The 26,200-nt window shown below is 36.5% G+C and overlaps 1 protein-coding gene across 1 annotated transcript in view; it reads left to right on the forward strand.

The window, feature by feature from the left end:
• RAB3C (RAB3C, member RAS oncogene family) overlaps window positions 1-26,200 on the forward strand; it is a gene marked incomplete at both ends in the record, with an annotated part of 114,190 nt that overhangs the window by 54,202 nt on the left and 33,788 nt on the right. Inside the window, one exon of the mRNA XM_084225612.1 lies at window positions 1,347-1,465. Within this exon, the coding sequence (XP_084081738.1) occupies window positions 1,347-1,465 (119 nt within the window). The remainder of the gene's footprint in view (window positions 1-1,346; window positions 1,466-26,200) is intronic.

The following is a 26,200-nucleotide window of genomic DNA, read 5'->3' on the forward strand; positions in this document are numbered from 1 at the left end:
TTTCAAAGTTTGTGAAAATTAAATGTGCACAGATAATCTGTTAATTACAAGATTGCACTGAAGTATGTCTCCTGTAATGCTATTAATATTAATGGCTTAAAATATTAAATAGGTAGTTGGAACATGAAATAGTTATGCATTTCCTTTATTTCAGTTATTGCTGTTGTGTCTCAATATTAGTGCAGACAGAGGTGGTTGCATTACAGAATCAGAGAATATTTAATGTTGGGAAAGACCCCTGGAGATCATCCTGTGCAACCCCTGGGCCAGTGCAGGGTCACCCAGAGCAAGTGACACAGAGACCCATCCAGGCGGGGGTTAAGTGTCTCCAGAGAGGGACCGTCCACAACCACCCTGGGCAGCCTGCTCCAGTGCTACCCTCAATGTAAAGAAGTTCTTCGTCAAGCTGAGGGGAAGCTTTTTGTGCTTAATTTATGGCCATTGTTCCTTGTCCTCTTACTGGGCACCACTGAAAAGAGTCTGGTACCATATTCTTGCCACCTGTCTTGAAATATTTATATTATATTAATAAAAGCATTAATGACACCTGCTGCCAGCCTTCTTTTCTCTAGACTAAACTGTATTCTGGATATTTCATTAAATATGTTAAAAGCTAGTTGCTACCCTGAAAAGTTTTTAATGGAAGTAAGGAAAGCAAGGAGTAGGAGATAAGACATATTTCTACATTTTTTGCTTTAAAGACAGTTGATTAAGATGAGGGAGAAAACTGGGTTGAGGTAAGGGATTGATAGCAAATTTCTTTTCTTTTCTTTTTATTTTTTTGCCAAATATCATCCTTGTTTTAAGAGCACTGCCATACAGTCTTTTTTCTCTTTTTTTTTTTTTTTTGTCAGCAAAAAGCCATCTTGGTGCTCATTGTCATGGGCACCTGTGGATTAAAATCACAAGAACAGAACAATTAGACATTGCCTTTTTGTTCCAGATGTTTCCTGGCTTCAGGAACCATCCTTTTTTTGTAATAAAGGTCCTAAGGATGCTATTTTGTTCCAGCATTTTACCAAGATTTTACTTCTGTCACACTGGAAAGGTACAAGGCAGGATCAGAAGAGAAAGTTCCCAACTCTCAGGGTGAATAAAATTAATCACTAATGATTCAGAATATTTGGGCTGACAGGGGGCCATACCTTTCTGCTGCTCTCCACTCTCCCTTCATGACAGAGTTGCTATGTCCCTGCTGTTCTGATCCAATGCAGAGTTCTATTTCTACTTATTCTCAGGACTACAGAGTTGTAAAATAACTCTTTCTTTTTTATAAAAGGAAAAAAAAAGAAAAAAATGCTGTCAAGTTTTGTGCAATGTAAAAGTTTTGTTGGTTACTGTTTCAGGACACAGCAGGCCAGGAGAGGTACAGAACAATTACCACAGCTTACTACCGGGGTGCAATGGGCTTCATATTAATGTATGACATCACAAATGAAGACTCTTTCAATGCTGTGCAGGATTGGTAAGTAAAAATTGGAATTTACATTTAATAAAGACTCAGAGAGTATGTATGATATCACTTATCTGCTGTGACAGTGTAAATTGTTTTGGAAAACTTCCAGCTAAATGCTCAAGCATTCCTATATCTGAATATATTGTGGTGGATTTTTTTTCAGTCAGGTAAGACAATGAATATTTAAAAATGTTTTTAATATAATTAATTGTAACCATTGTGTTTTCTGTAATTTCAGTTCATGTACATTATTGATACTACTAAAACCAGAAACATGCTAATGTGGAGACTAACTGCTAAGATACCAGAAAGTGCTCCCATTCTTTATGGAAAAAAATGAGATACCATGTTTGAGGGTCATTTTTGAATTTAATTTTTTATCTGTAGCTGGATATACCTTGTTCTGTCCATCTTGTAAATCAAGTGTTAAAATGAGGGAACTTTATCAGAATTGCAGAACCCCTAGAGTGGATGGAATTTGTATTCCATAACACCTGGTGTTATGTGAACATACAGATGTCTCCATGAAAGCAGAAATATCATTTTAATTACATGAGTCAGTCAGCATCCAGACAATCTAAAGGTTTTTTAAGTAAAGCTAACATAAAAGGAAAGCCAGAGTTTCCCTCAGTGATTTTTTTTCCCTTATGAGTTATTTTAATATCCAAGACCCTTTCAGCAGTTTTCTGAGTGATATGAATAACATTTGTCATGTGGGCTCCACATGCTCTCTTGCATGTAGTTCCCACGGGACAACTGCGTTTGAAAGAGGATTTTGTTTGGAGTTTGTGTGGTTTGTTCAGTATATTTATTTGGCGTTTTAAAATTTATTTTAAGATATGTTCTAGTGTGTACTTCTTTCCGGATAGAGAAGGTCAGAAGCATGTTTCACACTTAAAACATAATGATGCTGTGATGCCTGTTTTTAACAGAAATTATTGCCCAACATTAAACCATCCAAGAAAAATAATTTTCTCTCTTTCATACTCTTCTACTTATTGCTGTGGTAGAAGGTGTCACTGAACCCATGGAACACTTTCCCTCTCAACACCTGGAATTTTTCTTGGTCTGTGTAAGATGAGATTGCTCATTTATGACTCTGAATAATATAATAATTCCTGAAATAATTACTGAAATAATATAATAATAACTGAATACCTTAGCTTGACTCTGCTGCAGTGAAATGGATCTTGGGTTGACTAACATTTCCCATTTAAGTACCAGGGATGTAGTCATTTACAGTCCTCCAGGAGAAAGGGGCAACTCCAGACTGTGTCCCACCTTTTCTCCATCAAGTTATCTGTATGCCTCTACACCAAATTGCTCTTCTGAGCAACTCCTTCCATTTCCGAGAGAATCTATAAGCTTGCATGAGTAGTGTAGATTGAGTATCTATCTTTAGACAATTGAATGTATCTGAGTGGAGTCTCTCTTTGATACTCCAAGAGGAAGGAACCTTTGCTCCCTGTGAGTTATGATAAAGGGATTTTTTGCCCATGTTTTACAAGCTGGAAACATAGTATAAGTACTTGCTATTACACGTTTGCGGCTACTGCTCTGTTCAACAGCATGAGACACCATCTCCTATCTTACAGGAGGTAGCTGAAAGTGTTAAATTATACATGCTGCTGCAAAAGTTTAACAAAAACAGGAAATCAAGGAGTTCACTAACCTCCCACCTAAACCTGCAGATGTGACTGCCAGTGGCACTGCTTTCTGGCCCTGCCAGATGAAGCACTTTCTTGCTTTGTCCTGTTTTTCATTGTCCATGGGCTGATTCTATTCTAGCACTGGGTTGATAATGTCTTGTCTAGGACCATCTGTGATCTAAAAATTTCATTGTCCCATCTCCAGGCAAACCAGATGGCATGCCATGTATTATCTCTGTTCCTCTAACACAAAGACTCCTTTTATAGCAAGCGTAAATATGAATACTTATTATTAATTTTCCCACCTGTTTGTTTTCCAGTCTCCTAGATCTGTTATGTTTGGCACTTTTTGTCTCCTGGTAAAAAGTAACTAGGCTTCATGCTAATTAAAACAAAAAAAGTCACTGTAAAATGAAGCAAGAAAATATTTTAAAGCTATGGAGTTCTTAAATAGATTAATTCTGAAATAGGATTTTTCCAACCATTTTTATTTAGAAGTTTTTCAAAGAGTTGACAGCTCTTACAGAAATTTGGTAAAAAGAAGGGATTGCAGTATTATGTGTTGAGAACTACTAAGAAGTAATCTGCATGATGAAAGGAATGACAGATATGCTGAGTGCCTCACTTGTCAGGAAGAGACATAGATTTGTCTGTTATTTGTATTTTTAATGTCATGAGCCCAGTTGCTGTTCTGCTGTTCTTCATTTTTTTCATTACTCCCATCTCACAGCTCATAATTAATTTTGATCAGCCCTGGCTTCAATTTTGATAGTAATTGCACAGCTTGCTTCTGAATGTGAGAAAAGTTAAAGAAAACTGGCAATTACCAATGCTCCAAAAAAGCAAGTATGGCTATGTGCAGGTATCTATGTCTTTCTGAAAGTTACAGGAGGAGAGAGCAGGGACTTTTAAGTCTTTTTGGGGCTGAAAGTGCTTTTGTCTGTGATAAATGTGCCTCTCTAAATAGTAGTGCCTTTTTGTATACATGGACAACAGGTCAAATCCAAGTTCAAATCACATCACATCACCCTCAAGACTTGATCTAGAAACTGCACTGCAGTCAGGGAAATGAATCTACAGGTACATTTTAGGTTTGGATAAAGGAATTTGGTTTACAATATGTCTTGGAATGATTTTTTATATGAAAAGAAATTTTTTGCAGCCTGAAAATATGACTGACATTTCTTCTTTTTAACTATAGATATAGATAAATAATAGTTGTACCTCTAGATACCATATCTAAGTCAGCATATATCTATTCAACTGTGAAAAATTCTATCGCCAATGTGACTATTAACATTTTACATTTAAAAAATCAGTATCCATAATTTTTCTAAATCTATTAGCACCTATGTGTGTAATATGTAGCCAGGAATGCAGAGAGTGCTTTTGTGCTGAAAGTCTGTCTGCTAGCAAAAAGAGCAAATCAAACATGCTTTGACTCAGCAGTTCTTCTATGGAACCCTCCCCAGGGTCTGAAGCTGCCTTTACAAGAGGCTTTTTCTTTCAGCAATGCAGCTAATGCTGCAAGATGTGCACCTTGAAATAGCTTGATGCATTTTGGTCATATCATCCTAAAAATATGAAGATTTTTGGGAATGGATGTATTTCCTTTAAATAGGAAACAGTTGCAGGGCATCATTTTCTTCTTGCCTGAGTTCTAAAGTAGAAAAAGGGTATAACCAGATAACCAAAACTTCCCATCTAGCTGAATTCTTCAGACAGCATCCATATGCTGTTTCAAGAAAGTGATCTAGTGGGATCTATTTTTTTTAGAAATTCCTTCTAATTAAATTTGAAGGAGAATTGGTGAATGTTGAGAGTGCCTCGATGCCACTTCATTGAGTAATTTTTAGTTCAGCTCTAATGTCAAAGTGCTTGCATTAATTCCTGTTTAATACTAACAGCTATAGCATCTATATTTGCTAGCCTTTCCTCTCTATACATTTCACTTGGAGGTGCTATGCCCCTTTTCATCTTATAGTTTCAGTGCACAAAAGTTGTGTCCTTAATGGCAGTGGTCCTTTATGGTAGAAAGAAGAGGATGAAGGCTTTGTAGTGTCTTTGCAACTAGTACCAACTCAATATGCTGAGTTCTGTAGAAGTTCCACAGAAATAAATATCTCTGAGTTGAAGTTAAACCTGTTTTTACAAATACTTTTCTAGACATCTAATGAATGAATTGGAAGGAATTGAAATATCATTATACTCAGCATGTTTCTAAGGCAATATCTTACCTAGGTCAGAAACAGCAGGTATCTAAAACATGATCTAAACCGCTGAAGTTTTATGTTCCAGGTTGAAAATCTCTATGTGAAACTTTTCTTGGTCTGCAGGATGAATCAGGACAGAGCACATGGTATATAATTTTTTACACTCACTCTAAGTTGCTTCTCTGCACCTGAAAACATTCTCCCAACTACAAATATTTGTCCAGCAATATTTTTATCATAGTCTGGTGACTGCTGAAGACACTGCTGTGGAGTGTAGTGTGGAGGGGTCCCTTGTGCATGAATTCAAAAATTGAGCATTTCACATTGCTGAAATCTCAGATTCAGGGGTGCTTCCTCAGGAAACACATAAGGCTGAAGGAGTCTAAGAGGCTTCGAGCTATTGATGATTTGTTTTCTAAACCTGTCAAGGTGTACAAAATCAATTTTTCCTGCATTTTTGGCTGAGATCTATGGGAGCAGGGAAGAAAGTATGCTAGGAAACACCTTGATTACCCTCACCCTTTAAAAAATACAGCATTTGTGAAAAATCATATTATGGATGTATTTTAATGTCCCTGTTAGAAAGATAATGGTTACACATCTTCTTAAAGAATTCAGAGGGTCTTCTGTCAAAAACATTTCTCTTTCCTTTCCTTCTTTGCTTTTTCTAAGATGTCATTTTAACTGCCCCCTTCTCCCCTGCTGCAGACTGCTCAAGCTCATGATCTTTGAGAAGAATCAACTGGAAGAAGATACTATTTCATGAGGTGACAGAGCCTCAGTTCCCAGCAGAGAATTTGTGGTCTTAAGAACTTTATCACACTCTGTTTACTTCTGTATTTAGAGAGAAATTATTTGCAGAATTTAGTAACAACCAATATACTCAGAACAGCATGAAAACAAATTTAATTTAAAATTCAAACCAGAATTAAATACTGATTTTTCATTCTTCATCTTCACCTATAACATGTGGGAGGTAGTTATTGGGAAGTGGGTCTAGGCAAAGACTATAGGGATGTCATAGGAAAACACCACAGCATATCCTGAGCTGTGCAATGTTACTTTAGCCATTACTAGAAATACATGGGGGGTGTGAAGGTCTGGGTGTTTTTGTGATACACATATCTTGATTAAATTATTCAGGGTGTCATTTTATATGGCTTTAAAGTAGAACCTTAAAAAGAGTCTATGCTACTACTGAGAATTAAGGCATGAAAAATATGAAAGTTTTCACTTTCACATGGCATTTGGCTACTGGATTTACTAGATATGTCAGTAGTAGTTGTCATTCTGTAACAACATAGTGGGAAAAATTCTTCTATTTCCTTGAACTTTTTCTGTCCATTCAACACCTCAACTGCACTAAAAGTTGGCAGCTACAGCTACAGGACGCTAGAAATTGAGCATTTATGTATTCTTTTATGTCTTGTAATGGAAGATATGAAGTCATTTTTTTAATAGTCATTGAGGGAAAAGAAAAAAATACTAAACTGGAAAAGATATTAGCATGTTATGGGCCAATGTAAGAAGTCCTCAAAACAAAGTGAACCATTAAGTTACTGTCAGCACTGCTGCACACATTTCTAATGAGCATATGTTTATACCTTCTTGCTTCTGCATCTAAAATTTTAGTCTAATATTCATGCTTAACACAAGTTTGATGTATAGACAGGCTACTTTTCTTTTACCTCTTGATACTGTACCTAATTCGATAATTTAAGAAAATTCATTATATGCTGTATACCAGGGAAAACAACTGGAATGTGCCTCTAGCCAAATTTAGCCTCCACCTCTCTTTGCCAAAGCACATGACCTGTCATGCAGCAGCTGACAGGGTCCTGCACAGAGGGCATCCAGGTGCCAGGTGTGTCAGAGCCCTGTCCCTGGGGACACTGCCTGGACACAGCAGCACTGTGCCACTGGTGACCTCTGCACAGGCTGAGTGTCTGCCATGAGGCTGGCAGCAACCTCAGCACAACCACACAGCTGGGAGCCAGCTGCCAAAATACTCAGATGGAGCAGACTGGTATTAAATAAGTATACAACTTATACTGTATTGCGCACACACATACACATATAAATATATATATATATACTTGTGCTTGATATCAACATGTATTTAAGCAGATGCCCTTCAGTTACTTTTGACATATTCATAGTTTTCAGCCACTGAGGAGCAAGGAGATGCACACTGGTGGATAATTTCATGTCATTCTTCTGCTTAAAACAAAAGACACACAAATTATATGCTGTGGAAAAAAAGAGTGAAATTGATCCCAGTTTGATATTACCCTTTCATTTCTTTCTTGCATCCGCACACTGGATAAAGGGAAATAGAAATTGTCTTATTTATGGAATTAAATATTAGAAACAAAAATGAGTTTTTTCAATTGAAAGTATTGATAATATTTGCAATTACATGAAATTTACCATTTTCTTGTTTAATACTTACTGTTGAAAAATGTACTTTTGTTATGGACAAAATAACTAAAATTCTTTTCACTTTTTATCTTCACTCATACTTTAAGAAGGATAAAGACCAGTGGCAAACTGCATGTTTTTTCTGAAAAAGAAATTTTCTAAATTAAAAATATTTTAAAAGTAATTGCAAAAAGGTTATTCTTGGTGGAACAAAAGTGTTTTAAAACTCTATATTCCAGACCAGTTTGCTTAGCTGTTTATCACCTGTAGTTTGCTACAGAATTCCTATTGTAGGAAATTGCATACATGAAATAGTTCTCTGAGGTGACATCTTATTTTTTCCCTCAAAAGTCCGTCATCAAACTTTGTTTCACAAATGCTAAATTGCTGCTAGCTCAAACTGTCTACATGCTTTCCAGTTTTAAGACCCACTCCACTGTCTTCCACAATGTTTCTCCCAACATATAACAAAAAAGTGTCCCCACATTTCAAACTGAAGGGCAGGGCATAGTCTGGGTTATTTGAGGAGTAATATATACTGAAATTGAGTTTTTCTAAAAGAGAGAAGAAGCATGTATTTAGTACAGAAAGAATAGAAAATCTTGCAAATAAATAATTCGGGTTTTTTTACACTTCTATAATTTTCAGAAGATCCCTCATGATAGACCAACAAAAAACATTATGTCATCCAGAGTATTTTCATAAAGTCATAGAATTCATTGAATATGTTGAGTTGGAAGAGACCCCTTGGGATCATCAAATCCAGCTCCTGGCCCTGTGCAGGACACCCCAAGAATAAAATCCTGTGCCTGACAGCATTATCCACACACTTAAATTCTGTCAGGCTTGGTTCTGTGACCAGTTCTCCAGGGATCCTGTTCCAAAGCCCAGCCACCCTCTGCGTGAAGAACCTGTTCCTGATAAACTAAGCTTCCCTTGACTAAGTTTCATGATGTTTCCTTGGGTCCTGTTACTGGAGGCAGTGGTGAAGAGATCAGTGTCTGCCCTTCTGCTTCCCCTCATGAAGATGTTGAAGACCACAAAAAGGTGTCCCTTCAGGCTGAACAGACCAAGTGACCTCATGTAGCTTCAATTCCAGACTTTCACCATCCTCCTCTCCCTCCTTTGAATGTTCTCTAATAGCTTTTTATCTGCTTATATTGTAGCTGCCAGCACTCAAGGTGAGGCTGCCCCAGAGCAGAGCAGAGCAGAGCAGAGCAGAGCAGAGCAGGACACTCCCCTCCCTTGCCTGGTGATGCTGTCCCTGATGCTCCCAGGGCATGCTTGGCCCTCCTGGCTGCTGGGGCACTGCTGACTCAAAGTTTTTTACATGCCATAAAGTATTAAGTTCTCTTATCACTGACATTGTCAATGCAAAGCTTTAGGAATACTCTTCATGAAAAAGGACAAACATAAACTTGTTTTTCTAAAGACTTTTCTTGATAACATTTGATGTTAGGATTAAGCATCACTCTGGCCTGAACTACTTGCTTTGATAAAGATACTTATATTTTTCTTCCTACTAAACCTTGAATTAAAATATGAACATTACAAATAGGAATTTCTGCAAATCCTTATCAAAGTGGTTTGTGTCTTGAAAATAGTAAACTTGACTTAAAAGTACAAACCTCATGAGAAAACATTTTCTGTGTGTTTACTGTATAAAACTAATTCATGCATTATAACAGTTAATCAGGAAAGACAGATGTTAGGTTTTTATGGCATTTTTCATTCTTTCCTGTTGTTATGCCCTTAAACCACAGAAAGAAACGTTTGTGGAATGGAAATGTTTTGTATGTGGTCCTTGGTCCTATTGGCTTTTACTCACACTTGATCCTTTCATTTGTTTTGTTGTGGGATTAAGGCCTTCTGTAGGTTTTCCACAACTCACTTGAACCTCCTTCACTGTAAATGTGACATTTTCTTAGATTCTAAGCAGCCACCCAGTATCAGGGTGTCCATTCAGCTGTCCTCAGCTGCATCAAACGCTACTAATGCTGCCAGTGGGAAGTCTAATAAGAAAGAGGAGTAAATAGTGACAGAGTTCCCTCAGAGTGTGACAGCAATCACACACCCAGGTCCTACTCAGTCACCAGCTGGTGAGTGCAGCTCCTCAGTGGAGCTTGTCTCAACAACATGCTTCAGGACTGAGTCACTCTTGACTTCCACTGGACCTAACTGGCTTAAATAAGTTTTTATATATCTATATCTATATGTATCAGCTGACATACTTGTTGATTAGGGCAGCTGTTGGCCATAACTCTACATGAACTATTACCACATTGCAGTCTCCTTGTTAGCACCAGCTGCAGACTAGCAGCTACATCATAAGGGTGACTGCAGCTTCTAAAATGAGAGTAGCTACACCTTTCTCTACAGCTGCCACCCCTGCAGATAAGGGCTGAAGTTCTGGAGACTGATCTTTTCTTGTTATACCTGTTCTGTGGTAAGGAAGGATGCACCACTCCTTTCCTAAGACCCTTTTCCTCAGTCATAGAAATGTGGAGGTCTGTCTGATACAAAATGGCCAGAATCTTTTATCTGGGAAAACATGACAAACTAGCAAATTATGCCTTGCTGCTACCTACATCTGGCAAGAGCAGAGCTCTGGCTTAACTATCCCCATAAATTTGCTTTGTTGGACTGGAAATTTCACAGTGGAGATTTATTGTGCAGTTGATGAGGTAATGCAAATACTTAGCCATTCAGAGAGCTGTTGTTCATTAAAGGAGGTGTCTTCCAATCTGTACCACATCCTGCTCTTCAGATATGATGGCTGGGAGTTACTCTGAGGTGGATAAAAGCAAACCAGATGATCAGATAAGTATCTAAATGTTGCTGGGCTGAACTTCTGTCCATTAATTAGATCATGTTAAGGTACTCTTAATGAGATTTTCAGTTTTGTCTGGTTTTTCCTTTATAATGCTTTTATTTTTCAAAAGCTTAAAGTGGAAAATACCTCTGACAGGCTAGTGGTGAGCTGGTGGAGTTTATCAGAAAGATAAACAAATTTAGGGATGGTAAAATATAACAGTATGCTAAAGAAGGCATGTGAAACGCTGAGTTTAATATTTAGCAAATCTGTCCATTTTATAGTTACACACTGACAATGGTAAAAGAAACAAACCCTGGTGTGTTATAATTTACTCACAATGTTTATTTTTGTTAATAATAAAAGTCGTACAATCTTGTGACAATAATAGCTTATATTGGCTGTGCAGTAACTAATACACTCTCCTTGCCTCCCTGTAACTGTATATTGACAGAGTTACACAGTTGCTCAGCATTCCCAAATGAAGGCTCTGCTGCTAGACAACGCAAGTCCAATCAGGGACTTATTAATCCTCCTGATCAGTTTCCACTCTCATCTGAAGCTGCAGACTATTCATTTTTCTCAGTACTCTAATATTCTGAATCTATTACTCTTCAGAGGAATATCATGATCCCTGTACAACACTCAAAGCTTGAAATTTGCTGATAGAGCTGTTCCTTTGGGGTTTCAATTTTGCATATACCTTCTGTGAGTTGGGATATCTCAGTAGCATTAAGACTGCAGTTTCGATCATGCAGCCTGGATGATTTTTGTTCAAAATCTCAAAAAAACCACAGTCCGTGTGAGTCAGTGTACAACTTTGTGGGCAGTATGAAGTTTAACTGAGTTCTTCTCCCTTATGAACTGTCTTACCTCCTGCTGCCCTCTCCCCTCCTTTCTCTGCACATGATTTCAAGATGCCCCATTTTGAGTGTCAAGCCTTGGCAGTGCAAGTATATTAGCTATGTGCAATACAGTCTATATGTGGGGGGGTGCAACAAGATTTATTGAAATTGATCCCTCTGGACAAAACCTGTCATTAATGTTCTTGTATTGAAACGTAAGCTGTAATGTGATGCAGCAATATGACCTGCTGGTAGATAGGTTACTTTCAAAGCATATCCAAATGCTAGTGAGGTGATTTAGGTTGTCTTTAGAACATTGCAAGGCCTTGACATTGAACCAAGGCTTTTACAGTGAATGCTTAAATAATGGTTTTCAGCCTTCTTTTTAAGTCAATTTTTTTCCTAATCTCATTTGTTGTGCTGTTTTATGCTAACAATAAAATTCTTAATTAAGAAAACACTAAGAAAATAAAGTCTTAATTGTAACTACAGTTTAGTACCATCATCATTCTGCCGAGGATCCCTGAAAGAACTTGTCTGTCCTCTTAGTGTCAGGCAACAGCACGTTAAAAACAAATAAATATTTCTTATTGGGTATGAATATAAAGTCATTATAAAATAAGGAAAAGAAAGGGAAAAAATATTTTCATTTCAAGTTAAAGTTTCTACTTTTACCTGATGCTTGCTCTTATTTTTCACAATACAAGAGGCATTACTCTTTAAGTAGGAAAAAAAACCCTGCCTGCTATTTGAACCAAGACTTTGGAAGTTTATTAAATATGCTTTAGCAGAAAGCATACTTTAAAAGCCCAGAATTTATCTAGATATTATGAGAATAGGCAATAAAAACTGAACCTTCAAGGTTACAAACTGTCATTTAAACTCTCCACAGGGACCAGAGGAGGGACTCTCTTTAGGCTTTAATCCTTCTCTGTGCTGGCCACCAAGTAAATGAGGACCACCTCAGTGGCTGAATATGTTGTAGTTGCCTTAGGCAAATAATGAGGCAACCACAGAAGCCTGCAACAAAGCTGAGATGTCTCAGGGAGAGTTTGGGATAACAGTGTTTCCAATACAGAAATTAAATTGTCTCACCCATACTTAGATATCACAATGCAGTGCTCAGTTCTGCATATAAATTATTCTTGCAAAGTTATGCAGTTGTCCCTGAGATTAGACCCAGCACAGCTTGCTTTAGCAGTTTAGGACTGTCCATTGCAAGGGGTCAGGCAGTGGCAGCTCAGTGAAAACATGTGTGAAATATTTAATCTCTACATCATTGCTTTAGCAGGAGATTGACAGCTATAGTTTAAATAGAGTTGGGGATATGGTTTAAGTTGGGGAGAGGGAAGTAGAAGGCATTGTTCTGTGCACAACTCTGGGAAACAGCAAGGAAGATGTGGAAAAGCAGATACTGTTGCCCAGCAGATTAGTTTTACCTCTACCAAGGACAGTAGTGACTTTATCCTTTCTTCTTTCTTGATATCATTGTGATTTTAAAAAAAATCACCTAAAAGTTGATTCCCACATGAAAACACAGGAAAAGTTGTACCTGTCCAAGCTCTTCACTTCTCTCTACTTGTAGCAAACATGCTCTGCCATAAGTTCACATCATGAAGAACTCCAAGAAGAAAAATAAATCAATGCTTTTTATCTTCAATTGCCTTCTCCCACTCATATGATACATCTCTATTTGCAGTGCTTTGTACAAAGCAAGAGAAAATAAAATGTTATATCAATTAAAAGGCAATTCATAAAGAACATCTCCCTTGGAAAACTATAATACTGACAAAACTGATTTCAGGCCCAGTTTGGCAGACAAATCTGCATGACATTTTTAGTTTTTCTATATCTGCATGATGTCCCCGAGTTTGTTTTTTTGTTTTCAAGAGACCATTTAGATAATGCCTGGAACTAGTTTACCTGGAGACAGAGGCAAAACAAAGTTAAAAAGGTAAAACCAGATATATTTAACAAAGACCTTCAGGTACATTAAGGGCAGACAAAGCCTCCCCAAGGGGCTATACCCAAAATAGACAATGGTCATGAGTTTTCCAGACAGATATAAGTTTGATCTATTTTCATATCACATGTTCATTCTCCAATTATTGCTTCAGGTAATGAAGTCATATACCCCCAGTTTGCTCTCCCCACTGCGATTCACTTTTGTTTATACTTTTCAGGGCCTGGGGCAGGGGGTGTCGTAGGTTCTGAGGCTTGCAAGGATTGTTTTGTCTGTCCAAAATGCAAAGTGATCTTACTAACACTCTACGGAGTTCAGAGTTATACACTAATGCAGTACAGGATCGTAAAAATATAAAAGGTAAAATCTTAAGGTAGACTAAGTGAGAAAATGAGCATCTGTCACCACCTCCTCTGTCATGAGGTAGTTGTTTTTTCCTGTTGTTCCTGTAGGGAAAAACTCTGTAACAAATCCATGTTAATTGAACACATTAAATTCTTTCTTAGATTTGTGTGTACATTAGCAGAGCCAAAGTGTGCTAAATAAAGCAAAAATAAAGGAAAAACATGAAATAAATTCTGTTTCTAAACAATTCTGAAGAAAGGACAAGACTCTAGCAGTTTCTTTCGCTGGTCAGTGAGAGGAGCCTGTGTATTACAGCTTGCTTGTTACAAGCCAGGGAGCAGCAGAACTGACTGTTACAGCCTCTGGGAGAAAGGGAGAGAGCAAAATATGAGCCAGGCAGAATGGAGTGCAAACCCTCCTTTGATGTAATATTTAGCATTAGTCCTTTCAGTATAACAGAGCTGAGTGTTACGGCCTCTGGGAGAAAGGGAGAGAACAAAATATAAGCCAGGCAGAATGGATGGCAATGCAAGCCTTCCTTTGATGTAATATTTAGTATCAGTTCTTTTGGTTTTGCTTCCTTGGAAAGAATCAGCAAACAGACCATTAAGACTCAATGACAAGAAACCTGCACCTGAAATTTAAAAAAAAAAAGAAAAAAAAAAAGGGTAAAGTTGAGAGAAATAATACATATTTTACTGATTATACAGATATAACTTATATATATATATAAAAGATATATAAATATTTTATACATATATTTTTATATATATAAATTTTTGCAGTGTATTTTTAGATGCATAAATTGAAATTTGCCATTTTAGCCCCTGTCCTTATTTAGTACATCCTTTTAAATCAACATATTTTCTGAGCTTTCAAACTACAAATGCTCAATTCTTTGCAGGGAAGTTAAAGTTATAATTCTAAGCAGATTAAAAGAGATTTCCTTCATAGATCAAGGAAAATCAGTATTGGTAGTTCATCTGAACTACAAATGCTTATTCAGTTTTTATAATCTTCTCAGTTTTATTGTCTATGCATATTTGAGTGAGTAGATTACAAAAAATATAGAGAAGTAACTAAGAATGATTAGGAAATGTTGCCTCTAGCAACTTATACAATATCTGGTAATAGAGATTTATATTCTGAAAGTAATGGGTGTTTAAAATGACTTTCCAGTCTCCATGGAAACTCTACTGAGTTAGTTACTGCAGTCACAGCTTAGATATATAAACAAAAGCAAGGGTATGACGGCTAGAGGGAAAGTCTGTGTTTATCTGAGGTTGTTAAAGGGCTTTTCATAGTGTCTACCATAGCAAACCAGTCTTCCAATGCAGTAGGCTATTAAAAATCCAAAACCTAATCTTTTTCTCACATTTAAGTTAAGGTTTTATACTTTAAATTGTTAATGAGGTATCTTCAATTTGCTTTCCCAAAAAAGAGAACTTTCAGGACTCATATTTTCAAGAATTTTGGGATATGTTACAAGCTGTTTATGAAACTGTCTAAACTGCAGGCTTTGAACCAAAGCTGAATTTGTTTTAATTCCATTTCTAATCTCTCTTTCCCAATAAAGTTATACAAGGAAATCTACTCAGAGGTTACAATAGGCTGTCCTACCCGTTTTATTTGAAGTATTCCAGGAGGAGGAAGGGAAGTGTGGAAGAGAGTGACAAACTGTGATTCTCTTTAAGATTCCAAAAAGTGATGCTGATTTACTCAGTAGTCAGGGAGTGCAGACAGAGAAAGTGAATGGTCTGAGGACCTGTCTCCTTTTTGGAGAAGATGTCAAAATCCCAAATGAACAGAATGGAAATTTTTAAATAAGGCATCTGAAAAAATGAATAGGTCCTATAAGTCAGCCAAAGGGAAGCAAAGATATTTGTCCCAGATGAGTGATGCTGAAGAATAGTTTGGTGGGTTTTGGGTTTCTTTTGTTTTGTTTTATTTTGTTTTGTTTTGTTTTGTTTTGTAGAGAAGAACCGGAATGTAATCCTTCTGAGCTTTCCTCAAGCCAGGTTCTGTAGCCGGTGAAGGGCAGAAACTCTTGCTGAGGGCCACAGTACTTGCAGTGGAATGGGATCACAGACCTGTGGGAGATATCACAGGGACCAGTGGGAAGCAGAAAATGCCATTAATCAGAGGAAGTTTAATGAGAGCTGTGGAATGAGGCAGTTTGAGCACCCACTGTGACTGGGATGAAGCAGGTGGGATCACGCACTAAAATCACTGAATGGGAATGGTTGCTGGAAGCTTGTCTTTGTTTGGTATTTCTTTTATTGATCTTTATTTAATTCATAGGTCCCCTCATGCTGATTTCCCCCCTTAGTCTCTATTCCATCGCTTTTAAAATAACTTTTCATTGTTTTCTGGCTGCCTTCCATATCCTCTGTTTTTGTTGCTGTCAGTTTTTCTCCTGAGTCCAGAGCACCAACCTCTTCTTGGGAAGCATCTTCCAAAAAAGGGGTTTATCTCCTCCTCACTTAACTGGTGAAAGATTTTGTGGGAAGGCTCAAAGGAGGAAGGAAAAAGGTTTTCACTAGAAAGAAGATTTCTGAGACTGTGAACACTTCATAATGTAGAAGTAGATTTGTAAAATACATTTAAACAAATGTTGAATTTTTTCTGTTTTTTCTTAGAGTCTGCCAGAGCCCACTCGTGAAGACATGTATTGCTGGAAAGTTTATGACAGATTTTTTGCATTTCAGTCTGATTTTTTTAAATAATAAATTGCTGAAGTTTACTTTTCTAACTGCAAAGGTTATCTTGAAAACAATGCAACAAAAGACCAAACTGGAGTATTTCAATATTGATCTGGTATATTCGTACCACAAATCAGAAGCTGATAATGACAGTCTTTTCTCTGCAAAATTGTTTCCTGAGCACTGACAGCTAGCAGGCACTTTCAAAAACACTCATCTCCAAACAACAGAGAGCTGTGTTCTTTCAGAAGTGCAGGAATGGCTTGGAAAAGCACAGCTATCACTACTTGTATGGGCAGCTCCCTGCTGTAAGAACATTGTCAGCTCTTCTCCCTGGGCAATAATAACCCACACTACTCTGAAGGAACAGTTTCAAGTGCTATTGTTCATCCCATGAGTTACTGAAAGGTGATGAACACAAATGCTTGTGTTAAACAGTGTGTAGCTTAGTGCAGTTTATATTTCCATAAGGTGTGCTAAGTGAGGACAGCTGGACACTGTCTTCTTTAGCCCATTGTCCTATACAGGGAAATGTTTAAGTTTGCTTTTATGGCTTCCAGACTAATGCTACCTTATTCCCTAGGCACAGACAGAGCTTGCTGTTTTCTCTTGTAGCTCCGCCAGACAGAAAGAAGTGAGGTGGTGTTTTGAAGTGTAAAGTTGCATTTAATGCATATGTTGGATTGAGATGCTCTTGTAGCACTGCACATATTGCACAGATCCATGTCACAACTTCATTTCCTGATTTTTGCCTTTGTAAAGGCAGAAGTCTCCTGGTGTGCAGCATTCTCACCAATATGGAGTATATTGAAATCAGTTTATAGATTTATTTAATAAAGATAGTGGAGAAAATGAATAAAAATTAAACTTTAAAAGCTGCAAGACCTGTCAAGGAAAATGAAAATGTAGACTGATTCTTGTTTTGTAGAATATTTAAATGATTACCTTATTCTATGATGTATATACGTGTACAATATGTTTCTGCATTTTCTATGCTTGTTCACCTCTTTAATAGTCAAGCATAGTGAACACTGATCTCTTCACTTGGACTGACTTGGATTAGAATCTTGACTTCAATTTTGCAAAAAAAAAAGAAATTCTAGCAGTAAAAGCCATAAGGATGTGAATGGCATGATAAAGTAACTATTTTGATATTTGAATATATCTAAGTTTTTTTTATTAGGGATTACTCTTATTACTATTAACTAAAAACTCTCCAAAAAATGGAACTGCTTTCTTATGTGGTAATATTTCAACAGAAGATCAAACTCTGTACATTCCTTCATGAGAATCCTGGGAAGGGAAGAACTTAATAACAAAACTGTTTGGATTAACTTTTCAGCATTATTAAGTCAATCATTCAATACAGATTTCATAACCTTCATTTTTTATTGTATTGATTTTTGGAGTTTTCTGTTTATGCTGAAGGCATTGTTGCACTTTCCTAGGTTGACTTAATTGAAAACTATTGATTCATTGGTTGCTCTCCTTTTTTTATTTTTTCTTTTTCGCAGTCATGGCCAGTTCCATACAAATAAAAACCTGATAGAGAGAGCTGAAGTCCTCCAAACTTAAAAATCAGGTCTTAAATATCTTTTGCTTTTACTTTTTCAGCTATAATTAAGGCCATCAAGGATGGAATCAGCCAATCCTTCTTAACTGAGTGCCTGAAAAATATGAATGCTTGGAGTATTACTTATTTAATAATTAGCATTTAATCAGCATTTTTTGCATTTGCTTTGATTGCCATTTTATGATTTATAATTTTTAATTGAATTCTGCATTCATAAAAAAACCTCAGGAAACTAAGGAAATGAAAGGAGAGATTATTTTCATTTTTGTAAAGAACATGTACATACCTTACCATGAAGTATGTAATTTGCTTCTAAGCCTAAGCAATAAAGTCTGCTGGGTATGTCCTCTGGTTTTGTTTAGCATATAAAACAGGGAGAAAATGGGAGTGGGGTGAGGGGAATCAAAGGACATGAAAAAATTGAGATGAAATCTTTGCTGTTATATCATGTGACTATTTTGTTGTGGTTTTTTCCTGATTAACTTCTGTTCACATAAAAGTGTAAACCAGGATATTTGGTGGATGAAGATTGTTTGGTTGGGCTCTGGATTTTGGGAAGATGGCTATATAATAGAGAAGAAAAAAGCCTGACTGAAAAATAAAGAGGCCCAAATTAAATGTCTAAAGAATTAGGGTGGGGGGTGGCATGTGTGGTAAGAGTGAGAATAGTGTGAACTCACTTAAGAAGGATAGAAAAAACACAGTAAGAATCACTCTTTTGAGGAAAGAGAATTAAGAAATAGAATTGTTCTGATGGATTTTCATCAGGGCAGCAGCACTGCCTGTTCTCATTCTGGACACTCCCCATTTTGTGAAACTCCCATGACCATGGATATCTGACAAGCCAGTGCACATTTTGTGCATTTGTGCACCTTTTGCTCATCATGATGCAAAAGTGCAATACTGCTCAGCCTGTAGGCCAGGGACAATTCTAAGACAGAGCAAGCTGTCATATTTAGAAGCCACAAGAGTTTTTCTGTTCAGCCAGGGCAATGCCAGGACTGGCCAAGCTTCCTGGACTGGCAGCATCCTAGATGCCGCCACCAGAACTTTAGACCTCCATGGAATGAGGCTCAATAATAAATCAAGGTGCAGATGAATTCCAGAAAAAATATGAGGAAAAATGTAATGTTCAGAGAAAAAAAAAGACAAAATATATGCCTCCTGACAGATAAACTGTGGAGATGAAAAAGAAAGCTAAAATGTAGTGAAGCCTGTTTTCTTTCTCCAGGTATTTTTTCCCCTTCTCTGTGTATTAATATTCACTGCAGCAGCAGTGAAAATTCATTTATTTAACCACAACATGTAATCATGTGTCTGTAACTTAGAGAACAGCTAGCATATAAGCTGGTAACACAACAAACACCAGAGAATGTACTGAGCAAAGCACATGCAAGATTTAATGTGCCTTACACACATTAAAGAGAGAGAGAATGGGTTTTAAAGTATCTAGAAAAAGTACAGCCAGCATGTTACTTTTCATGGTAACCAAAGAATGTGGCCACATTCCTTCCACAAGCTTCTCGGTCTCTTGTAGTTCAACAGCAGTACTGCTCAGTTTTGGCTATACCTCACTGTTGGGAAAGAGTGGTATGTGAATGATGCAAGGAATGCATCCAGAGTGCTTCATTGTTATTTTGAAATATGTATGACTGTTAAAGGAGTACTTGGAAAATTAGCAGTGGAACACCATTTTTCACTAACCAGAATTGAAGAAATAGTTGGGTTTCATCTCTTCAGCTTAAGTAACTCTGCTTCTGATGTGCAGCCTGTGCACTATTGTTTTTCCCTGATACATTTCAACATGATTTTTGTTGTTGCTGATCTGTACTGAGCTATGAGGAAAAAAATAAATTCTAGGGAAGAATTGGTTCAGAAGCATGAAAAAAAAGTTTTATCTAAAATTCATATACCATTGACAGATATTCTAGGAAAGAAAGTGTTACTCTTCAGTGAGACAGATTTAATTAGATTAATAGAAGCATATGAGAATGAGAACTCTAAAATATAGTACTTATGCTTATATGTCAATACATAACAGGAAAAGTAGACAAACTTTGGGACATTATGAACTGCAAAGATATTATAGCCTAATAGTTGACACTTTATCCATATGAATAATTTTTATGAAGCTTTTTCAGACCCTTTTGTAAGAGTGTCAACAATTTTCTGGTATGAAGCCAATACACACTGAAGAAGGACAGAGAAATAAATGCTCTGACAATTACTTTAAGTTGTGCTCTGCCAGATATGTGCCCAGTGTTTTAAAGACTAATGGGTCCCTGTAAACAGATAGGGAGCACATCCTATTAGATTAGCAGCTGGATACATCGCTGGGCTGGGAAAGTTCTGATGGCCAAGCTGAAAAAAAAAAAAAAAAAGTCTGCCTAAGAATCTTTATATGTCCAAAATAATATTTTTACCCGAGTAAGATCTGAAGGGAAGGGTGGGGAGGGGTTAGTGTGAAATACCAGAGTGAAATAAATATTTTGTTCTCTCTTAAACACTTTTTGATGAAAGGGATTTTGTGGCTTGCAAAGGAGTCAATTTTGTTCTGTTTCCATAGGCCAAGGTTCAGAAATGCCTTTTTTTTTGCATTTTGAATGTTTTCAGACCTATACCTTGAGAGCCAAAAATATTCCCTTTTTTAAAAAATTCAAGTAATATCACAATCTCAACAGCAAGTGTTTAGCAGGAAATGCTAAGGTTTATGATATTCTTAAAGAGAATGTGCAAAAATATAACCTTTATTATGTTTCCTAGCAAAAAACATACCCTACCACAAAGAAATCTATCTATTCTCCTTGGAAATTACTAAAAAATGTATGGCTTCAGAAAATATGATATATACAATAAACTTAACAATGACTCTTAAGATCATGTTATCATTAGATATGATGGTATGAAGTAACTTTATGGAGTTTTCAATTATTTCCTTCACTCTACAGGTCCAGTTGAATTTAACTTGTGAGTTCTTTTGCCTTGCTTCTTTCTGCTCCTTGCCTTGCTTGGAAAGCTTGGTCTTGCAGTGATGCCAAGGAATATAGAATAAATGCACCCAAAATAATTTGGCTCAGATAATTGATATACACACCAGGCAGGCAATCTGACTACTTCTGGGATTCAATATCATGTCTCTTTGTGTGATGCTGCATTGCACTGCACTACTTAGAAATCCAGACTATCTGGGAGGTTCCCTAAAATAGTAACACATGATGCTGTACACATGCTGTCCATCTGTGTTTGTGTGTTCATCAACCATACAATAATGATCCTTTTTCCATTTTCCTATATCCTTAAGTTTGGTAGAATATGATGAGAAAGGTAGATTGATTTTGTTACAGTTACGCCTCTGCTGCTAATGCATTGCATTCCAGGTCTTCACAGATCTGACTGCGGGTTGTATTAGGCTTCATAAAAAAGTGCTGTGTAAATTGTCAGTTCTCACAAAAATAAACCCTTGGAGCTGATATGGTGGAAGACAAAATAAAGCTAAACATCTGCACTTATCTCAGGAACTCTATCTGTAGTTTCAAGTTTTGTAATGGAATGGGAAGTGGCTGTTTCCATAAACATTTTTTAACCTATATTAATTAAGTAGTTATTTGAAAAAAGGTAATATATTGACTAAAACGTTTTTAGTGTTCACAAGTAGTTCATATACATTGGAAACAAATTCTTGTTGAGGAGATGATGACATCCTTCTTCCCTTTTTCTCTTCTGTTCTCAACTGTTTTTTTTCACTTGAAAAGCGTAGAAGTGTAGAGGAAACAAAGTAATGCATTTAAGCAGTAAATAAATATTCAGTGTTGATAGGAAGACCTTTTTCTATAAACTTTGCATATGTAGTTCCACCTTAAATCCATACAGCAGCTGGAAATAGGTCAACACTGAGCATCTTGTTGTTTGATGAAAGAATTCAAACCTGTTTCCAAGGTAACCAATCCCATCCTCTACAAATCTCTACCGTGCTTCTACCTGTTTTGTGAAGCTGAATGGTTTTCTCATTTCCTGAGGTGTAGCTTGAACTTTAACACACACATGTACGCACACACCACATGCTGCTTTGTTTCCACTGTGATGAAAGAGACAACAAAAGTAAATAGGAGTTGGTTAATATTTAAGCTGTTAATGCAGGTGACTCAGTAGCACATTCATAGAGCTTTTATACGTGGTGCCAAGCAGCCCTTGAACAAACAGCCTTTACAGGAATGGCAGATTAATTTTGGATGAATTTTTGGGTACCTGGGCATCAGGTCAATATTGTCTCCTTTGTTCTCTGCTCTCTACACACACTAGGAGGGATACTTTATTCTGTGGAAAGTAATTAGGATGTGTCAATAGAGGCAAATGATATTCAGTAATACCATTTAGTGCATAAACTGCCATGTCTCTATCACATTAGATAGTTGCTCCACACATCTGCATATAAAGACAGAACACTTATTTCATCAAGTTTTCTTTGCACATTCCAAGTGCATCTACAAACATTAAAACATTTTCTGCGAAAATTCAGAAAGATAATTTTTGTTTTAAAGTTACATTTTATTTAGAGACAGTGAGTCTTTGAGAGGATTGGAACACAAAATACATGGCAGTAGAACAGAGTACAGAGTAAAGGAGATGTGTCAGGCACTAAAAAACCTCTTGCAAAAATATCTTCTTTTATCTGGAGAAAACAGTGAACATGATAGCTTACTGATGATGTTCTGAGTATTCCCACTACATTAAAGAAAGCATATTCAACTTAATTTTTCTTTTGCCTTATTTATTTACATATTGACCACACAGGCAAGGTAGAGTTTCCTAAGTGGCTGGCAGAGTAAAGTAAAGCAAAGTAATTGCTGCAAGATGAAAACTGCTCCTCCTCTGATCAATAGGATCAACTCTACAGCTGATTTTTAATGGAGGACTTAATAATGATATAGAACATTGTTGTTCTACTAATTATTAATATACTAGTATTAACCAAAGAACTTCTGTCTGTCTTCAGTTGCTAATACACTTCCTTGAAGCGTGATACACACTTTTGGTTTAGCTTTTGAAAATTTAATTTGTTATCTGAAAGGTGACCAATTGTATCACCTAGATAAATGAGCTTAGGCTCCCTGTGATAGAGTGTCTCAAATGAAGGAAACAGGCAATTCACTAAATTCAATTTTACAGCTACATGAGTAAATACACTGTTCTTCCATGCCTTGCGTATAGCTTGTAACACCAAGGAAGATCTTAAGGTTTGAGAGTGTCCTGGTTCCAGCCAGGGCTAGGGTTATTTTTTTTGCAGTAGCTAGGAGGGGCAGAGCTGACACATGGAATTTATCTGTACAAGCTCAGCTCATTGCTGGGGGAGTCTCTTCTAGGCAGAAGGCATTCCCTCTGGTAAAGAAAACATGATGGAGGTAGCCAACCAGTATAGTTTATTATTGGTTGGGTTTTTGTTTTTTGGGGTTTTTTCCCCCAAGGAATTTGTTTATTTTCTTATACCCTGTCATTAGTATTGTTGTTCTTGTTCATTTTCCCATCTCATTTCTGTTTCCAGTAAATTGCTCTTTTCTCACCCTGTAACCTTTGCCTTTTGTGTCTCCAGTTCCCAACTCCATCACACTGCAGCAGGAAGCAGGACGTGAAGGGATGCCAGAGACAGTGATGTGTGGTTTTGGAGAGTCTCACTGAGAGCACTGAACCTAAACCACAGCTGGGGGGATGTTATGATTAGTTTTCTATTGACAGAATTAGGAGCAGAAAGGCACTGCCATAAGTAAACATCAAGACCTGATATTGCTCTGGGTACCTCTAGTGAACGTGACCTTCAGAAGCATTATCCTCTGCAATCGAAGCTGTGCAGAGTTTCAGCACAAGGTGCACAGTTCAAGGACAAGCAGTGAAGTTAATTCATGTCAATTTTATAAAAAATCATATTTCTCTCCCTCTTCTGTAGAATGTCTTTTACCAATTAGCATAAAACATATCTGCCTATATCACTGGAAATGCAAAATCCAATATTCTACATAAGCATATTTATTTTAATATTATTTATTTTGCAGTTTTATTTAATTAAAGCTGTTCATGTAGCCATGGACTCTTTATGTCTTGTATAATAGCCTTACACATTTTGGCCACAGGACACATTGTGTTATTTTAAAAACTGTTTATTGTCTTGGTCATACAGAAAAATGTAATTTGTGTTCAGTAAATTCCTTTTTTAAAGAAGTTTTGCTGCTTACCAGTAAACATTTCTGTTGGTAAGTACTCTGGTCACTACTGGATGGGTTTTTTTTTCACTTTTGATCACTATCTGTGTTTCTAGTCCAAAGCTAATTTTTGTCTCTGCTCATGTCTAGCACCTTCAAACTCTTAAAAGTCTATTTACTTTCTGTAGGTGTTGCATATTAATCAATGTTCGTTTGTCTTTGACCCTTCAAATCTGTGTAAATTTAGATGATTAAGCAATATAATATGTTCGGGTTTTTAATAATAGAATCAATCTCTCTTAATTTTGAATCTCTCTTAATTTAAGTTTTAGTCCAAGCCTGCCACCAAGTCTCTATGAAAATCAAATAAGAGAAATAAGAACTTGGGAGGGTTTATAGTGATTATAAACAGGGGATTGACTGCTGTCTTTGCTTCCACTGAGGATTGAGCTGTGTCTTTGCTTTGACTGAGGAAGGACTCAAACCACCTGGATCACACTGGATGTCCAGGCTTTCAGGTGCTGGAATTAAAAGTATTGAATTCTAGCGTTGCCATGTTTTATTTTGGATTTAGGATTGCTCACAGCTCCACATAAAAACTGTAGATATTCAGGATGAAAATATCCATCTGAGGGCATATTTATTTATTTATTTATTTATTTATTTATTTATTTAAAATATGTCTTCGAGTATTCTCTACTGTTACTTCATCTACAATAAATTCTAAATTCAGATTATAATCTAAGATTACAGTCCTTTATTATTTTTTCCCAAGATTCTAATCCTTTGTTCCCTCTTGTTTCTGTCCTCTATAATCTCCTAATTTGTCTCAAAACTGTGGCATTAAAATGTAGCAATATTCCAGAGAATGCTGAGTGGAATGAATAATCCTTGTTCTTTATAATGCCTCTTAATTCTGTCAGGCATCAGACTTGTTTTGTCACTTTGCAACCTGCACTCAGTTTTTGGTCACAGCAGCCCCAGTCTTTTCTTTAGAAACACTATCTTGACAGTTATCTAAAAGCTCATATTTATCTATTTTCTCTTTTTCCAGAAGGCAGCACCTTGCACTCGCTTGTATTAATTCCATCTCATTGATTTCAGATTGCTCCATCAGTCTAACAAAACCATTTAGAATTCTGATCCTGTTCACTGAAATTCATGCAGATACTTCCCTCCAGAATGGCCTCTACAGAATTAATCAGTGTATTTCCTATTTTGTCATCCAAATCATTAATATAACAACAAATGGAATTGACACCCCATATTCATACTGCCTTTCTTGCTTCAGTGAATAATTCCTAGCTAACCTGAGAGCAAGTTTTAAATTTTAAATTTAATTTAATTTTTTAATGTATTTTTTTTCCAGAATCTTCTCTGCATGTTTACTATGCTGCTATACAGAAAATACCTTTCACATGTTAATCTTACTAAAATCAAGAGGAATCTGAGTCATTTCCTCCCCTATATCTACCAGGTTATTTAGGCTATCAGTGTAGGCAACAAAATTGGCCTGGAAAGTATTTGTTAGCAATGTAAGTAGCACTCTTCAGATGTTTTTTATTTCCAGGCATTAAATGGAATTATTTGCCTATAATTCCTCAGATTTTGCTTTTAACTTATTTTTTCTTTTTTGATATTATTTCTATGCATTCCTGTGTTTAAATTCTTGGGTGCATACTCTAGGAGTGCTCAAAGGTAATAGCCAATAATTTAGAGATCACTTCAACATGTTCCTTAATGCCTTAAAAAGAATCATGCTCTGCTTACTTAAATATGTCTGTAAATATCCTGGACATTCATTAACATCTTGGCTGTTTTGACATGCATTTCTCTCCTGTTACTAATCTTGTATTATGGATGAAAACTACTCTTTATTTTAAAGAATAAATAAGTTATCAAGTACAATATATTGAACACTTGGACTTCATCAGACCATCAGTTTCTCAGTTCATCAGTTTCAGATGAATTTCTGCTTATTTCTAATACATATATAGATTTTATTTTTTGTTTTAATACTCCCTCCCTTC

This window comes from Fringilla coelebs (assembly GCF_963513975.1).
Source record: "Fringilla coelebs genome assembly, chromosome: Z".
NCBI lineage: Eukaryota > Metazoa > Chordata > Aves > Passeriformes > Fringillidae > Fringilla > Fringilla coelebs.